Raw genomic sequence first — 19873 nt, 5'->3', positions numbered from 1 at the left:
TCCGCCGGAAAAGAGTGTTATTTTGGTAGTGAAATGGTTAGAAGATCAAAATTCTAATATAATGAATAAGATTACTTTCAACATCCTTACATAAACGAGTTTATTCTTTGAATTTAACCATATAGAGATAGAGAGAGAGTTTATTCTTTGAATTTAACCATATATATAGAGAGAGCGTGCTTGGTTCAAATGTTAACCAAGATTATTATGTTAACTTTGTTAATCAAGCTCAATCAATGAAAATCCATATTTTATCTAGGTTTATATCCATCTCATAATTTAATAACAAAGGTAAATATGTAATTTTAGTTTGTATGTAACTCCCATATCATTAATTGGGAGTTACAAAATCAAAAAATCACATAATTGTTGTTGATTTACTATTGATCTTGTTTTTCTATAATATTGATTTGTCTATCTATAATGTTCTCGAATTTGTGATTGTTAAAGGATACCAAATAGTAAAGTTTTCGATATCGTTCAAGCTAATATGGATAAACTCATTGGAAAACAACTCGACAACAATGAGAAGGTTAAAATGGTTTACGATGATAATCGGACTTCGAGTTCCGGAAATGAAGACAAGAATCAAAGTGTTTGTATTGGTAATGGATTACTATGTTATTATATTTCTTTTAATCGAAATTATGTTCATTATGACGTTTTTGTGATTTTTATAGTTCATATTGTGTTGATAGTTTTTTCTTTAATTATTACTACGAACCCAATTCATATGTTCAAATGGAATGAGTTCATCGTCAACTTAATTTGTTATGCATTTCAATTCTGATAACCATTCTACTCCATCAGCTACTTGTGATGTTTGACTTGCTATAGACTGCAACTAGTGTTTATATACGTTCAGATGTGTTCATATATGTTCAAATGTGTTTATATATGTTCTAGTAGGGACATGAATCAATGCATCTAATATTGAATTTATAATTTTTGTTAATTTATTTTTGATCTTGTTTTTTTATAATATTGATTTTTCTATCTATAATGTTTTTGAATTTGTGATTGGTAGAAGAGGTCTAGTAAAGTTTTCGGTATCGTTCAAGCTATTATAGATAAACTCATTGTTCATAATGAAGAAACTATTATTCATAAGTGTTCATATTGTATCCATATGTACACTAGCTGCATTTTCTCAACATTGGCTCGCTCCTGAATGTTTTCATAATGAAAGAATTATTGTTCACAAGCTGTTCATATTGTGATACCTGTTTTTTTATTTATTTCCTTTCGTGTACTAGCTATTCTAATTATGTTCGTATTGTGTTCATAAATGTTATGCAGTCTAAGTTCATATATATGTCAATTTTTGTTTGTATTTGACACAACGGTTCATATATGTGTGTGTGTGTGTGTGTGTTCATATGGTTCTTACATTTACAAAAATAAATTAACAAAAATAATGATATTTTTTAATTTTGTAACTCTCAATTAATGATACGGGAGTTACATAAAAAAGAAAATTACTTAACTACCTTTTTCCCCTTTGTTCACATATGTTCTTTGAATTGTAAATTTAAAAAATTAATTTTTTATCATGATTAATCACAACCATTTATGGCCAAGATTGGTTAACAAAGTTAACACAATAATCTTGGTTAACATTTGAACCAACAACGATATATATATATATATATATACATACATATATATATATATATATACATACATATATATATATATATATATATATATATATATTAGAAGGGTACTCGTACAATGCAACGAGATAAATCTCTATTTTAATGTTTAGTTTTTATTCTTCTCTATCGATATCATACGATTTTATGTGGTTTTGAGATAACGATATTATTTTTATTTTTGAATAAAATATAAATTTGAAGATAGCATAAAGATTTTAAAAAAATAAATCGATATTAGTATCAAATTAACTATTTAATAATTTTCGTTTTTTTATGTAACTTATTTAATTCAATTTTTTATTAGATGTTAATTTATATTTAATAACAAAGTAATTTGTTTTTGATTTAACTACTTGTCTACCTGCGCAATACAACGGGATGTAAAAAACTCATTAAGATTATTCAAAATTTCTTAAAGATGTAACAAAGCTTACTACATTTGTATCTAATTAGATTCAAATATACATCCATAATCACAACCCTTAATCACAACCCGAATGACTAGAGCGATGGTGCAAGATACAAGCATTTGTCAAGGACTGGAGCGGTGGAATAAGATACTCGACCCGAATCACAACCCATCTCGAATATATTGAATCAAATAAACCCTTAAAAGCAAATGGGTTTGTTAATGTATACAAATGCTGTAAATGTAGATCCGGAACTCCGAAATGCCAACATTTAAAATAAGCAGCTAGCTCAAACCCTAATAGTAAAATGGAAAGTCAAAGGAAGACTTTTATACAAGTATAAAAACGTGTGGAAGTTGTAAGGGCGTCGGTGCGACTGGAGGAGAGACGGCAAGGAACGGCAGAGGGGAGGAAAAATGTAGCTGGGGCAATGGAGGTGATTGGGAAAAATCAATCGTGAATTATGAAAATATGAGGTTTACATTTGAAATCTGAAATGGTAAGAGAGTTTTTGATGGTAAGATGAAAATCTTCGAAACATAAAGGGTCAAATTTTGAAAGGGGTAGATGGTTTGAATTTTAAATGTCTATTAGGAACCAAAACTAAATATGGGAAAAATAAAACTTAAAAGTATGAGTTGTAAAAGGTGAAGGATTGTTGAATCGTACCATATGCATAAATGACTTGTAATTAAAACTTTTAAGACTTTATGCATAAAAAAGCAGTACCTTATGCATTTAAGATTGTTTTTAAGATTTTTAGCAATTCTGCTTTATAAGCCAGTATAAATAATATAATTTTTTATAAAGATAATAATTAAAAATTCTGTTAGAACCAAATTATTGTCTTAATTATAATTTAGATTTTTAATATTAGTTACAAGAATTTAAAAATAGAACTTTAATAATTTATACTTATGTAAAATTACTTGTAATATTAAATTTTAATTAATATATATATTAATAAACAGTATTTAATATATAAAAATGATATTTAAAATTTTTTATTAAATAATTTATAATATAGTATAGATGTATATAAAAGAAAAAAAACAAGAAGCTTAAAAAACAAACCTAAAACAATGTAAAAAGCCAAGAAACACCTTACATACGAAGTCAACATTTATGGCTTTATTTGGTTGCTTCCAAGAAGCTCTCTTGGGTGTAGATGCTTTATAATGAGCTTCCAGAAGTAGCCAAAGTCCATCCAACCCCACGTGGCACAATCAAGAAAAGTCCATAGTTTGACCAACGACCAAACTTCCTATTCGTTTTATTCTTTTCGTATTCATCGCCATCAATTCAACCATTTCAATCCTTAATCACAATTCTCTCTCGTATGTGATGAGTTGGAACCATGTCAAGATCCAACGATGAATGGCTGCAATTCTACCAAAACAACCAACCGGCAACCATGCAAAGCAGCTGGTCCGGTGACGCTGCCCCGGTGGTCACCGCCACAAACACCGGTGTCTCTAATCAGCTCAGCAGGGTAACACGACCCACTAACACCAACAACCGTAGACGGTCAAGGGCTTCCAGGAAAACGCCGACCACCTTACTCAACACCGACACCAGCAACTTCCGTGCCATGGTTCAACAATTCACTGGTGGTGGCAACGTTGGTGCTGCTCCCTTGCCATCACACGATCACTCCTCCTCTGTAACTGCTACTCATCATTCTTTGAACACTTACAGCACTACTTCATCTAACATCAATGATGGGGTCGCATCAAGTAGTCCAGTAGGAGGGCTGTTCCCTCATGATGGCCGTAACGTGCAGTACCGGCAACAACATAGCCGACAGCCATATTTCACGATGACGGTGGACGACGGTGGAAGTAGCACCGGTTATGATGGCGATGATCAAAATCTGGGGTACGGACAGAGAGGGCCTTATAGTTATAATTGGTAAAGAGAAGAACATGGTTCTCAAGTTGTCATCTAAGAATAAGAATTATGGGTTTTAATTGGCTCTCATGATAGCTACTAAACTCGTAGGCTTTAATTAAAATCTATGTTATATACATTTAAATAAGACAAATGTCTACCTTGTTAACTTAGTTCTTGGCTTTCATATTATATAATTAGATAGAGCAAATCCAGGAATGTAAATTTCTTATGTATTGTTCATTTGCATCTTGTTTGGATAGAAGTTAAGATGATAATATTCATCTTTGTGTACTAACATTTTATGTATATATATATATATATAAGTAACTTGGTTGTCACGTGCCGTTTTATTGTGCGACGGTTATAAGGATTTCTCGCCTAAACATGTATGTATACACAATTTACATTACTGGTTCAAATGAGCTTATTTAATTAACATTTGTCCCTGTAAACATAACTGATTTCCGTATGAAAAGAGATTTCTTTTCACAGACTTAAATAAGCAAAAGTCTGGATTTCCATTCCTCAAGACTTATAAGTCTGATCTCTACAGACTTTTTCCACAAACTTAAATGGCAAAAGTCTGAAATGTTGTTTTCCAGACATGGAATACAACTCTGAACTTTAGTCCAGAATGATTTTCCAGGGTTATTTTGTTGTATTATAAGTGTCAATTATGGTTGTGCCTTTGCTATGATAACGATAAATGTACAAGTCTGAGCTATGCAGCCTTCTTTTCCAAACATAGAAGTCTGATCTCTACATACTTTTTCAAAAACTTAAATAAGCAGAAATTTGGATTTCCATTCCTCAGACTTATAAGTTTGTTCTCTACAGACTTATAAGTTTGTTCTCTACAGACTTATAGGTCAAATTCGGATGAGAAAATTTACAAGTATAAAAGTCTGGGAAATTTAGAGTTGCAAGTCTGATTTTTACTATGAAGTGTCTTTCAGACTTGTAAGCCTGAATATAAGAATTCAAATGAAGTCTAAACTGTGATGTCTGAACTACATTAGGTATCGGTTATTTCCCAGACTTGCAACATAACTCTGAATTGGTTTGGTTTAGACTTATTTCCATAGTTACTTACCAGGCTTAGAATACAACTATGAACTCCTCTTCATAGTTGAACTTCAGAGTTTCGTTTCTGAATTATAATAAGTCAGAATTCTTGTGATTCAGAGTGATGCTCATAGATACTTTCCAGACTTAGAAGACAACTCTGAATTTCTCTTATTCAGAATTAAGTCCAGAGTTATTTTTTATCCTAACAACATAACTCTGAATTCTTGTACTTCAGAGTTAATGTTTAGAGTTTTTTTAGACCTAAGCAAAAGTCTCAACTCATTTTCTTCATTTAAAACTCAGAGTTGTCTTCCAAACTTATATGATATACAAGTATAAAAGTCTAGGAAAATCAGAGTTGTAAGTCTGAATTTAACTCTGAAGTGTCGTCCAGACTTCTAAGTATGAATGCAGGAATTCAAATGAAGTCTGAGTGTGAAGTCTGAACTACATCAGGAATTGGTTATTTGCCAGACTTACAACATAACTCTGAATTGTTGTGTTTTAGACTTATTTCCATAGTTACTTCCCAGACTTATCATACAACTCTGAACTCCTATTTAGAGTTGAAGTTTAGAGTTTCATTCCTGACTTATAAGAAATAATTCTTGTGATTCAGAGTTATGCTCATAGATACTTTTCAGACTTAGATGACAACTCTTAATTTTTTTCTTCACAGTCAAAGTCCAGAGTTATTTTACAGCCTAACAACACAACTCTGAATTCTTGTGCTACAGAGTTAAAGTTCAGAGTTTCTTTGCAGGCCCGAGGACAAGTCTGAACCCCTTTTCCTCAGTGAAAATTAGAGTTGTCTTTCAGACTTATAAGACATACAGATATAAAAGTCTAAGGACAAATCTGCAGTCCTTGTTTAAAATTTAGAGTTGTCTTTCAAACTTATAAGGCATACAAGTATGAAAGTCTGGGAAAATTTGAGTTGTAAGTCTGAATTTAACTTCCAAGTGTAATTCAAACTTGTAAGTATGAATGTAGAAATTCAAATGAAGTCTAAGCTTTGAAGTCCTCAGGTATTGGTTATTTCTTAGACTTCCAACATAACTTTGATTTTTTCTGTTCCAGACTTAGTTCCATAGTTTATTCCTAGATTTAGAATACAACTATGAACTCCTCTTCAGAGTTGAAGTTCAGAGTTACATTTCTGAATTTTAAGAAGTCAGGATTCTTGTGATTTAGAGTTATGCTCATACATACTTTCTAGACTTAGAAGACAACTCTGAAATTTCTTATCCAGAGTTAAGTCCAGAGTTATTTTCCAGCCTAACAACAGAACTCTGAATTCTTATGTTTAAGAGTTAATGCGCAAAGTTTTCTTTTAGACCTGAGGAAAAGTCTCAACTCATCTTCCTCATTTAAAATTCAAAGTTGTCTTCTAGACTTATAAGACATACAAGTATGGAAGTCTGGGAAAATCAGAGTTGTAAGTCTGAATTTAACTTTGAAGTGTCCTCCAGACTTCTAAGTATGAATGTAGCAATTCAAATGAAGTCTGACCTGTGAAGTCTGAACTACATCAAGTATTGTTTATTTGCCAGACTTACAACATAACTCTGAATTGTTCTGTTTCAAACTTATTTTCATAGTTACATCACAGACTTCGAATACAACTCTGAACTGCTCTTCAGAGTTGAAGTTCAAAGTTTCATTTCTGACTTATAAGAAATCAGAATTCTTGTGATTCAAATTTATGCTCATAGTTACTTTCCAGACTTAGAAGACAACTCTGAATTCCTTTTATTCAGAGTTAAAGTCTAGAGTTATTTCCAGTCTAACAACACAACTATGAATTCTTGTTCTTCAGAGTTAGTGTTCAGAATTTTCAGACCTGATTACAAGTCTGAACTCATCTAGATAAAGTTCAGTTTTATTCTGACTTATTTTCTAGGCTATACAATTATCCAATTAGTATTGTAATCATAATATAACAGGGATTTAGTTTTAAGTTTCAATTCAAATTCCGATTCTTCTTTATCTATTTTACAATTGACTTACTTTCATTTTCTATTGTAATCCCAAAAAAAAATCATAAATTAGTTTAAGTTTGGATTCAAATTCTGTTTTTTCCTCATCAACTGTGGCTTTAAATTGTAGGTGAATTTTGCTACTATTCATCACTCAGATTGACAACAAATCTCAGCTTCAAACGCCCATAGTGAACCATAGTTGTTTATCTGCTGTAAGGTATAATAAGTTTCATACACTATGTAAGTACTCACTTTATGATTAATTGATTAATGTTCTGTCTTTTACAGAATAATGGATGTGTGGAATGTTACTCTGATTAAAGATCTTGACATACAAAAATATGATTTCATTGTAAAGGTCAGAATAATTCGATTATGAAACCAACCGGTATTTAAAAATCTTGATCAAATATATTCCATCAAGATGATATTAATGGATGAACATGTAAATTCTTATTTCTTTTCGAATCTTTAGTATTGTATTCATCATATTTTGTTATTACCTCGGATTGGTAATATTTTCGTATTGTTGATACTCAGTCCTATTCCATATTAATGTTTTTAGGGGACTAAGATCCATGCCAATGTTCTACAAAAATTGGTGCCCAATTTCAAAAGTTTGCTTCATGAAGGGGTTGTTGTATTCATCAAAAATCCTACAATTGTTCGACATTCCTTCAAATACAAGATAATTGATAATACAAAAAAGTTAAGTTTGTATTACAAAACATCGGCTACCATGTGCCTGGATTTTAATGGTTACGTATTTGGTTTTTCACATGTCAAGTTTCAATATGTTATATCAAAGATAATTCCAGAACATGCAGCAATTGGTTAGTCAATTAAATTATCTCATATTTTTTATATTTTTCAAATAAATTTTATTATATTCTATTATTCATATTAGAGTTCTTCATATTGATTTTTTAATCATTATATAGATGTGATTGGTGAGGTTGTAGCCTGTGAGACAATGATCAGTTTTCCAGATGACAATGGACAAGCGAAGAGGCGAATGCAGATTGAAATACATTATTTGGGGTTAGTATTTTTATTTTAATAGACTAACACTAATATTCACGAAGTATTTAATTCCTTTGAAGTTATTTATGGGGCTTAAATTCCATGTTACATTGTAGGATTTTTTTGCTCAGCAATTTAAAGTAATTTTTAAATTTATTCATTATTAAGTACTTAAAATAACATATGCCATTGTTATCTTATTTGAAGGATGTTGTTTCATGTATGGGTGAGAATGCAATGCGATCTGATGTCAATTAGAGCACAACAGATAGACTGGAATCACAAGGGAAAAATGTATGAGAAAAAGATGTGAAAGGGTGTTGATGTGAACTTGAGGTTGATGAATTTTGTGATGCCGATGATGCAGTCAAAGGGTCGGCAAGAAAATCTCTTAAAATCTGCAATCTTGAGAAATGACATGGTTACTTATGATGGACAACTATTTTAATTGTTTTTTATCCTGTTTATTTTGGGTGCCTTGTGTTTTGAACATAATTTTTTGGAATTGTTGGAATTATTTTGTTATATACTTGGTTTGCTGATTTATTTGGCTTATGTTAGTAAATTTATAACTATCAGTAGGCAATTGTGTTGTTTTGATTGCCCCAAAGGTGCTATTAAGTATTCTCCCTTGCAGAAGAAGATGAGTAGTGTGAAGTTTGTGCCCTATTTTTCCAGACTTATAGGCATAAACTCTGGTTCCTTCTTATGCAGACTTAGAAATATGAAGTTTTTTTTTCCAGACTTAAAGACAAACTTTGGTTTCCATTTTCCCCAGATTTATAAGTATGAACTCTGAGCACTTTTGGTCCAAACTTATAGGCATAAAATTTGACTCATTTTTTTCCAGACTTACAGGCATAAAATCTGGCATAAAATCTGAACCCTTTTGTCCAGACTAACATAAACTTTGGTTTCTTCTTTTGAAGATTTGGAAGTATGAAGCCTTTTTTCACAGACTTAAAGGCATTAACTCTGGTTCCTTCATTTCCAGAATTAGAAATATAAACCCTTTTTTGCAGACATAGAGGCATCATTCTGGTTCCTTCTTTTCTGGATTGAAAAGTCTGTAGTTTGAACCATTTTTCTTCAGACTTATAGACAAACTCTGCTTTCTTCTTTTGCACAATTAGTAGTGTAAAGTCTGCCCCTTTTTCTTCAAACTTACAAGCATAAACTGTGGTTCCTTCTTATGCAGACTTAGAACTATGAATTCTTATTTTCCAGACTTAGAGGCATAAACTCTGATTTCTCTTTTCCAGAGTTATTGGCATAACTCTGGTTCTTTCTTTTCCAGATTTAAAAGTCTGTAATCTAAACCCTTTCTGTCCGGACTTAAAGACAAATTCTGGTTTCCTTTTGCTCTACACTTATAAGTCTTAACTCCGAACCCTTTTTTCTAGACTTGGAGGGATAAACTGTGTTTCCTTCTTTTTTCAGACTTAGAAGAATGAACTCTGAATCATTTTTGTTCTTTCCAGACTTAGTGACAAACTCTGGTTTGTATAAGAACCAGAACTTCTGGCTTTGATACCAAAGGGTGATTCCCAAGACTGGGAGACAGGGAGATTGAGAGACTAAGGGAGACTGATCTGTAACTTGAAAACTAAGAAGCTTGTATAAGAGAAAGCATGAAGAACATCAACTTAAACTTAAGAACAAGAGTAGATATAAGAAAGAGACTTGTATTTCTTTTCCAAGGATGATTTACAAATGAGGGGAAGCCTTCCTTTTATAGAGAAGGAAAAGGCACCCTTGTGCAAGCATGACATAAGCATGACAAAAGCTAGTAATAATTCAAACTAGAAAACAAACTAAATGAGGTAAGCGCTTACATCACAACTAGGTGACTATAAGCTTACATCATTATTACATCACAAATTTGTCGAGACACTTATTTTATTTGAACTATGATAATTATTTCCAGCGAGAGTCAGGATGAGACGGATCRTCTTCATAAGGATCATACATATTTTCTCCGGGATCATAACGTTCATCGTCTTCATTATCGTCTTCATCATCGGAAGTGTCCAATTTCTTTGTGAGATGAGTCCGGTACCAGTCTTTAAGCGCTTCATCCCATAATGCCACAACTGGGTGATCAGAGGGCCAAAGGTTTTCATTATTTAGGACTTGTTATGGGATTGAATCTGGATCAACTAGGTTAGCACTGGCTAGGATCCGCCTTGTTTCTAAATATATTTTTGGTTGGGACCATTCGTAGTGCGAGCTGCCTGGGTTGCGATCATTCCATTCATGAATGAATGATAATGGAGAGTGGTAGACCAGMGATTGTTGTTGTTGAAGAGCCGTATGTGGTAAGAAGGAGCAGGGTCTTCTAAACATGATTACAACATAGGTCTTGAAACAGACAGCTAATCGTTGAATCCATTGATGAGCCGGGAGGAACCAYTGGAGAAGGGTGAACACGTTCTTTGCCCCTGGGGGTGGACTGTCAAACTGACATTGAAAAATGTAGCTGAGTAGTTTGGCTGAGTTGAACGATATTGCTATGGTATGGGACTCGAACAGATACCAGAAGAAACAAAGGGCTTCTTTTGGTAACCTATGTAAGTCATGGATATGGAAGACATTTAGGTATGGGTAATCCGGATGGAACTGAAGGTTTCTCATGAACAGACCATGCTTCTTCAGTATGATGGTGAAAAACGTTTTGTAATTCAACTGGGACCTCTCTCTTAAAGTGAGATCAGCAATGGTTTCTGTTACTTCATCTGGCAGGACTTGTGGTACAACTGTGATATCTTCAGCTGGATTAACCTGTTGTGGAGTTTGAGAAGTGTTTGGAACAGGAGAGCTGGAAGAACTTGCATTCTCGACAGGAAATACCATTGGAAGGACCTTGGCTTTGTGGATGATCTGGATGTCTTTTGGAACATCATATTTATAGCCTTTTGGTCTTGACAGAAAATCTGCCAGGATATTTTCTGACCCCTTGATATGTTTCACAGTGAATTTCCATTGAGAGAACCAGTTTGCACACCTCAAAAGTTGAGCCTCTGGGAGAATCTTTCTTTTGAACTGGAGCATTCGTGGGAAATAAGACATATCCATTTCAATCAGGAAATCGTGCCCGATTATATGGAATTGGAATCTTTCTATTCCCCTTTTGACCGCTAGGATTTCTTTAAAGGTAGAGTGGTAGTGCTGCTCCGAATCTTTGAACGTGCCACTTTTGTATCCACAAATTGTTCTGACACCAGCTTTGTCTTGAACTATTAGGACTGCCCCCYWGTACTCATCACTTGCGTCAGTCTGGAGGACCCTTTTGTCAGAAACAGTAGGAATCTTTAWAGRAGGCATCACATCAGCCAGTTGCWTTATTMTTTCTATAGCTAAAGTCTGWTCTTTACCCCAYGAGGGTGGATYTTTYTTTAGCATARGGAATAAATGCAYAGTATGGCTTGATAATTTAGGCAAAAAATCTGCCATATAATTAACTAGCCCGAGAAATTGTTGGATTTCTTTTTGTGACGTCAGGATTCCTGGGAACTTGTGYAGTTCTTGAGCAATGTGAGGTTGTGGCTGGTATTGCCCACCAGATATCTTCATACCAAGAAAATCAATTGAGTTGACTCTGATTTCCATCTTCTTCTCGGATAACATAATCCCATGTTCCTTGACAATGGAGTGAAACTTGGTGAGTAAATCTATGTGAGATTTCTCATCYGGTGAGAACAGAAGAATGTCATCGATGTATACCAGAGTATTGTTGAGTATTGGTTCAAAAATCCTTATCATTGCCTTTTGGAAGACAGATGGAGCATTTTTTTAAACCAAACGACATAACTTTCCACTGGTAGTGATGGTCTGGGATGCAGAAGGCGGTTTTTGGTCTGTCATCAGGATGTAACCCTAATTGCCAAAAACCAGCTTTGAGATCAAACTTGGACAAAACCTTTGCATCTGCGAGAGACTGGAACAATGACTTCTTTTGTGGTAGAGAAAACTTGTCATCAGCCAAGAATTGGTTGAGGGGTTGATAATTTATGACTAGCCTAAGCTTGCCACGAACTTGTTCACTCCTCTTGTTGACATAGAATGCTTCACATGCCCATGGCGATGTAGTTGGTTCTATGAGATCTTGGTTTAACAGTTCTGAACACTCCTGGGTTGCAAGCTGGTAGTGATCTGGATTCATACCCGGGTGGCTYGCYCTTGTGGGGTTRACATCTTYGTTTTGTTTGAATGGGAGTGTAACAAAAAACGAAGGATTTAACCATAGTGGAGATCCATTTTTCTTTAAAAACTCTGTGTGATTGGAGGCGCAAGAAGATTGAATAATCTGCTCTTTGTGACTATCCATAGTGACGTCTGATGCCATGAAGAGTCGTGGAATAGAGCTCCATGGATTTAGGAAACTCTTGTATTGTAGACCCTGTTTTGCATACCTCAATCCTGGTAGTGTATGGAATATGTCGAAATCGATCAGAAGGTCTTTGCCATGCGAACTGGATCCTAATAGCCTGTGTTTAACCACACATTTAGGAAAAAGCCGGATGTAAACCGGGATACTGATTTTGTCAATGACAAAAGTATCACCATTGGCTGCAAGAAAATGTTGGTTATGTGGCCTCCAGTAGCTGCTGGGTAAGATATTGGGATTCAATATTGAAACAGAAGACCCAGTATCAAAAAAGGCGACAACCGAGATAGGTTTGGCATACGTCATGGTGAGAAGGTGTACCTTGGCTAAAGGAACTGGTTGAGATTTTTGTACAGGTAAAACATGTGGGATGTGTGGGAGAGGAAAATGGCTTGCTTGGAAAGCGGGAAGAGGCTTTATCAGAAAAACTTCAATGTCTGGATGAGACTCTGTTTCGGATTCTTCATCAGAAGAATCGAAATAGGCAATTGAACATAATGACTGATCATTAAGTTCATCATCAAGAGAGTAGAGATACTCTAGATCAGAGATGTCAACAGGCTCAATTTGGTTGAGTGTCTGAATCAGCGCTTGGGATTTTCTCTTGTCTTTGCAGTCTCTTGCAAAGTGCCCCTTTTTGTTGCATATATAGCACCTATCCGTGTTTCGACCTCGTTGTCGCTTCCATTTCAGGAACTTCCGGCCAATCTAGAAGATAAAGTAGAACCCTTTTTACCAAACTTACAGTCATAATTCTGGTTCCTTAATTTCTGGACTTAGAAGTCCGAATTTGCTTCTTTCTTCTTCTTATATTAGTAGTGAAAGGTATTCATCTCTTATATAATAATGAAGGCGCAAAGCAATCTGTTTACGTTGCTTCAATGAATTAATAAATTGTATCCTCTCATATGCATGGTCAACATATTTGTATAGTGAATGAATTCTAAGATAAACAAAGAATATGAATCGTATAATCTAGGAAATTAAAGTTTGCAGACTTCTATGCTTGGCAAGTTTAGAAACAACCTTTTGAAGTTTGCAGATTTCTTTTAATCTTCCTCTTTGCTTCAATTTTAGAAGTTCCTATCTTAAGAGAGTTCAAGCAGATCTTTAAGAATAACTCTTTGGACTTAGACTTATGCAAATAAAAGAATATGAAGAATGTTTAAAACAAGGTAAGAATAAAGCGTGTTGGTAGTCAAGGTACTGATCTATTATTAAATAATCAAGAATGCAGACCAATCTGCTTACATTGCTTCAACGAATTAATGAATCAATTCCTATTATTAAAAATTGTACTATCTACATAATGAATGAATTATAAGCTAAATAATGAAACTGAAACTTATAATCTACAAAACTAAACTTTGCAGGCCTTTGTGCTTGGGAAGTTTACATCCAATGTTCTTCAAATCTTTCAATCTTCCACTTCATTTCAAATTGTGAAGTTCCTGTCTTTAAGAATAAAGATGAACTTGTCAATGATGATTCTTCTATATTCAAGATGGGAGTCAATCTACATCCTCATCCAATTGATTAGGTCTTTCAATCTTGGCCATTCTTCTTTTGAAATAATTCTAGGCTTCTTGCACAGTCTTTTGTCTAATGAATTGTTAACCTGAATCAAAGTACCACAGCTGTACTTAGGCGTAACATATATTATGAACAAGAACTTCTCTTTCAAATTCTTGCAAATGTATCCTGGAGGATCACACACTACAGTCCCTGTGTGAAAGCTTGCAAATTTCCCAAGACTTATATTTGGACGGACTAAGTATACCCTGTCTCTCTTCAAAGTTAAGGCCAATTGAAAGTCACACATGGCTCCCATGAAGATAGCTCTAAGAATGCCATGAACAACAACAGTCAATCCATTTCTGAAGTTCGCAACTTTGTCTTCAAATGGAACTAGCTTGTAATAGAGTTGAAGCAGATCTTTGAGGTTGATGAATCTAAAATCAGCTTCGTCCTTTTGTCTTCTCTCTCAATAGTGAACACTTGGTATGGTATGTTGTTCCAAGTTCTCTGTTTGATGTCCACCAACTTTGTAAATTCAACTCTGAATAGACATCCCTTCTAAACTTCCCTATTTTGTGCATGAAATTTCATACTGTCTCTTGAATGCAATTGACTTTCTTGTAAAGGTATCCACATAGGTTTTTACATTGAAATTCCTTTCTGACCTAAATAAATTTCATAATTTGAATTCAAGAAACCATTGATTCAAATCTATTTCTTCTTCTTTCTTCTCTTTCACTACTAATTCTGGAGCAATCTTTCACAAAGTTGGAGAGATGAAATACTCATATGGTAGTGAGACAACATTTTCCAAGGCTTTCTTGGGATTCGGCTCCATTATTCCAAGGCTTTGACAATCTCTGACCAATTTTCTAAGTTTCAGCCTTTCCTTTATTTCGTGCAGAAATTTCTCTTTTACATCTTCTTATACAGAAGTGGCTTCCTCCATGGCATCAAGAAAATGCGTGAGTACTTCAGATGTAAACAAAGGAAGCCTTGTAACTTTGAGCACATATTTCATTGTTGAACTTGGAAGTAGTATTGTGACTGCAACAGGTGTACAAATTTATGCAATAGAAGGATGTTATTAGAGGTTTCATCCAAAGGGTTGTGAGCATTAATCCTTATTAGGTTTAGATCTAAAGCAACTTGAGGATCATATAACCCTAGATTTCTTATGTAAATGCTCATTGTCCTTCTTAGCTCCACTTCAGCCTAGGAGATGTCTGCTTTTTGAAAAAGGTTAAGCAGAAATACCTGATTTTTTAGCTTTAGCCTCAAAAAATCGGCACTAGAGATCTGATATACACAATTGTCCGCTCTAATTACTTGTAGATCCAAATAATCCAAAGCAACAAAGGATCTGATATCGAAATATGCTACTTGAACTAATTGGGATTTCTATATTCAGCTCTGACCCTTTTCTTCTTAGCCTGTTTATCATCTTTGAGTACATCATCTACACTTCTCCAGGCCAGTTCCCATCAATTTGATGTTCAAGTAAGACTTTCTCCTCATCCGGTGTTAGGTACATGTGGTTGAAATACCCAAAGGAGACCATAGTGCCATCATATTTCATAATTCCAGCTCATCCCCTATAGAAACTTCTGAATCTGAAGTTTGTAATGTTGTTTCTTCTTCCTCCGTGGACTGAATTGTTGAAGTAATAAAATAATTTTTTTCAGTAAATGAAATAAATGAATATAAAGGGGTAAAAGGAATGATTGCAAGACATGAGTTTTAAAAAAGATCCTCATGCTTGTCTTCTAGCTCATCATTTAGGTTTTTAAACTCCCCATCTGAACTAGGAATGGTACTTGTCTCTACTTCCTCTATTTCCATGTTCTCTGCTTTCATTAGTAACTGCTTCATGATTATCTACATTCTTTCTCCATCACCAACTTCCCCTTCAACATTGTCCTCTTCTGTTGCATCTGCATTAGATGCCATTCCCAATGTTGTTCACTATTTTTAGCATTATTTTCTTACTCCTCTCTTGATTATCACAGTTCTCTTCATCATCAGAGTCGTGATCTTCATCATGCTTCATTTTGGATGTCCCAGCTTGTTCCATGCAACCCATCTCATGAAGATCCTTCCTTATTAACATCATCATGTACTTTAAATCTACCATTTCTGCTTTCACTTCATTTAGTTGAGCAAATGTGGCAAAATCTTCAGTATTAGGCATGTAGGCTTTGGGAATGGTAGGGATGGGATTTTGTTGAGAAGCATATGGATCACTTAGAGGTTGGCTTGGATTCTGTGTTTTGGCTTGTATATGGGGGGTGATCCATTTGAGACTGCCTGAGGGTATTTAAGTGGCTAAGTATAGTACCTTCGGTTTTAGCGTGCATCTCAATCATCTTATGAGACAGAATCTCAAAGTTCTTGAGAATGCAGCTTCGGAACACTTGGAACTCTTGTTTGGAGATAGAGTTTGATGCCAAGTTGTTCAGGGTTGTTTGGTTGGTGTCTGCCATTTTCTTCACACCCTTCAATTGGTCTTCAGTTAGTAGTACAGAATTGTAAAGACCTTCGATTTTTTCCCCAATTTCTTCCTCCATCGGCGTCATCCTTTCTTTCAAACTTTGTATTTGATTTGAAGCTGTCAACTCATTGATTTAGAGTGAATCTTTGCAAATTCACTCGTACAAAAGTCATTAAAGTTGTTAAACTCTGTATTTGTGACAATTGTTGATAGGAAACCAAGATCAACAAATGATCTTGTTTTCAATCCCACAATAGGTGTGGGTTGTCCTAATGATGTGATGAACACATCATGTACAACAAATGTACTTGGTACTTGGATCTTATTGATGTTCATCCCACCAGGACGTCCACCCAATCCTTGACCATCCCTAGAAGGAATGTCTATAGGTATTAGGGCAGGTTGACAAACTACTTGAGAAGGTAAGTCACAAAGACTTGTGCCGGTGTTAGAAAGAATAGCAGTTTCATAATCTGTATTTGGCTCAATGGGGGATGGACTTCCCGACTCGATGTGAATGAAAGAATGATGAAGATGGTACAAATGTTCCTTGATTTCAACATTGGGTTTCTTCAAATGAGGAACCAATATTATATGTGGTGATTGCCCTAATGGTTTTAATGAAACATCTCCCTTTTGAGAAGAAGACGAGTGGGTGGGTGGGGCTGATACGAGAGTTGGCATGGGCTTATTGCCTTTTTCAATACCTTCGACCAAAAAGTGTGGAGATATAGGAGATGTGTGTGCCCGAATTTTTGGGAATGGGGCAGAGACCTCTTTTTTTTACCCTGATCTCTGTAAAACCTCCCCTTCATTTTTACCTCTTATACCCAGACTCTCGATTTCATTTTTCCTCTCTACACTCCAAGGAGACTTAACCCTGTGTGTCTCATCTCCAACACTCTTTTCTTTAGACCCCTCACCACTCATCCTAAGGGGGTTGCTTCTTGGGTAGGGTCATCGATTTTGGCAGTCCCATAGAAGCGCAATATTCTCTAAGTACCCTATTGTCATTCCTAATATATGATCTCAACTCCAAGGGGAGTGTCATATGATTTCTGAAGTTAGAGAGAGGAGTGGATAACCTGAGTGAATCCATGTAGAATTGTGGGGCCATCTCCTCCTCTTCTCTTGCTGGAAATCTTGGTTGCAAGTGCATGGCTCCCTTGACATAGAGTTGGAAGAATCTTTGAAATGGAATGTACCTGGGGGTTTGTAATATATGCTTTGATTTCTTCCATGAATAGCGATGCATAATCATAATGCATATTGAAGGCTATACCATGGAAGATCTTCAGTGTTGTTCTTGATGCTTGGTCTAGGCTTGAGGCTTTGGGTGATAAATACATGTTGATACAAGAGAAGAGGCAGTATCAAATAGGTGGCAAACCCTTCCTCCTGAAACTACTAAGTGTTGGCAAGGGATCTTTATATCCCAATAAGATGAAGTCTGCAATTATCTATTCCTAAGAAGGTAGGGAATCAAAATCCGATTTCCCCAAGACTTCATCCTTGTTTGGTAGGCAAAGCATATTCTTATGAGTTCCAAAGATAGTGAAAAACTATACCCTCCTGCCATTGAACAATTTCATTTTCTTCCTCCTAGTATGTCAGATTTTTCCACCATTGTTGAAGATACTGAACACGAACTTCATTCCTTCTAGTGAACATCCTTTTGAGTGGATGTCCTTTAAGCATTTCAATCAAAATCTGGTGATCAAGTTTAAATTTTTCAGAGTTGAGGTTTAATGCACTGTTGTTTTCCTTTATGAGGTCATATTCGCATTCTAGCAAAAAAGCTTTGCTTAAATCAGGTTTTTCGGTGTCTTCAGACATAGCAGCAGTCTATGTTGGGTGATTTCCATGAGCATCACCTACTTCAACTTGGGATTCAACAGGTGCAGGGGTGTCTTTTTCAGGGTTCTGTGTCTGTTGTTCTTCATTGGGGTTTGGAATCGAAGTTGGGTGATTGAATTCAGAGTTCAATGGTGAATAGTGATATCCTAAAGAAAGGGAGACATGTTGTTGGAGCGCAACTTCAATGTTTCCAACCAGAGTAGAAGTACCCTGGTTGACCTCATTGTCAGAATCCGAGGAGGAGGAGGGTTCGACGCAGGTTTTGGTGGTGTGGATTGTTTTTTAGACGTTGGATTGTGAATGAGCCATTGATGGTTTGCTTTGTGAGTTTCGTGATTACAAAGAGGCAAGTTCGTATGAGCTAAATGAAGGTGGGAGTATAAACGATTAACAAATATGGAGTATATGGGTTTCGATTTAAATAAAGAACTTTAACGGTTTGTTTGTAGAGTGACACTTGTAAGAGTAGAGTCTTTAATCACATCATTCGGCATGCAAATTAAAACGAAGGGGTTTTTTAAACTTCATTAATTGCTTTATGAGTTGTCTTAATTGTTGGTCCAATGATATTAAAACACGTGGCAATGGACAAAGTTAGGTCAAATTTGGATGAGAAAATTTACATGTATAAAATTCTGGGATATTCAGAGTTGCAAGTCTGAATTTAACTCTGAAGTGTCATTCAGACTTGTAAGTCTGAATATTACAAGTCTGAATATAGGAATTCAGATGAAGTCTAAACTATATCAGGTATTGGTTATTTCCTAGACTTGCAACATAACTCTGAATTGGTCTGGTTCAGACTTATTTCCATAGTTACTTCCCAAGCTTAGAATACAACTATCAACTCTTCTTCAGAGTTAAAGTTCAGAGTTTCGTTTCTGCGTTATAAGAAGTCAGTATTCTTGTGACTCAGAGTGATGCACATAGATACTTTCCAGACTTAGAAGACAACTCTGAATTTCTTTTATTTAGAGTTAAGTCCAGAGTTATTTTCCAGCCTAACAACAGAACTCTGATTTCTTGTGTTTCATACTTAATGTTCAGAGTTTTCTTTAGACCTGAGGAAAAGTCTCAACTCATTTTCTTCATTTAAAATTCAGAGTTGTCTTCCAGACTTATAAGACATACAAGTATAAAAGTCTGGGAAAATCAGAGTTGTAAATCTTAATTTAACTCGGAAGTGTCCTCCAGATCTGACAGTAGAACGATTTACACTAGAAGTTTGTAAGAGAAAGTAAACAAGAAGATTAAACAGAGAAACAGCGGCTGCTTTTCTTTTATTGAAATAGAAATTACAAACTCTCAAGAAACCCTAATCGACTCTCATATGATTTTGAATCTATCTATTACAAAGAGAATTCTCTTGATGCTCTTGTATGTGTTTCTTTCTCTATCTGAAACACTCTATTTATAGGCAGTAACCCACGAAACCTGGATAAGTTTGACGCTATCCAGAACAGGAATAGCCTTATCCAGRAWWAGKAATCTGAAGATAGTCATCTAAAAGATAACAGAGGACGGCACAGCCAGAGAGTCTCTTGTCAAAAACAACAGAGGCTCTGTTAGCATCACCAGAGGCTCTG

At 35.0% G+C, this 19873-nt stretch overlaps 1 protein-coding gene across 1 annotated transcript; it reads left to right on the top strand.

Annotated features, from left to right (window-relative positions):
• The first annotated feature begins 3378 nt into the window (after positions 1-3378).
• Positions 3379-4249, top strand: LOC112521668 (VQ motif-containing protein 22-like). Its single transcript, XM_025130659.1, has one exon. The coding sequence runs from the start codon at positions 3426-3428 to the stop codon at positions 3981-3983; it is 558 nt and encodes a 185-aa protein (XP_024986427.1). The 5' UTR covers positions 3379-3425; the 3' UTR covers positions 3984-4249.
• Positions 4250-19873: the final 15624 nt, after the last annotated feature.

Source organism: Cynara cardunculus, assembly GCF_001531365.2.
Source record: "Cynara cardunculus var. scolymus isolate 2C chromosome LG 11, CcrdV1, whole genome shotgun sequence".
Taxonomy (NCBI): Eukaryota; Viridiplantae; Streptophyta; class Magnoliopsida; order Asterales; family Asteraceae; genus Cynara; species Cynara cardunculus.
This window is presented reverse-complemented; position numbering and strand designations above follow the sequence as displayed.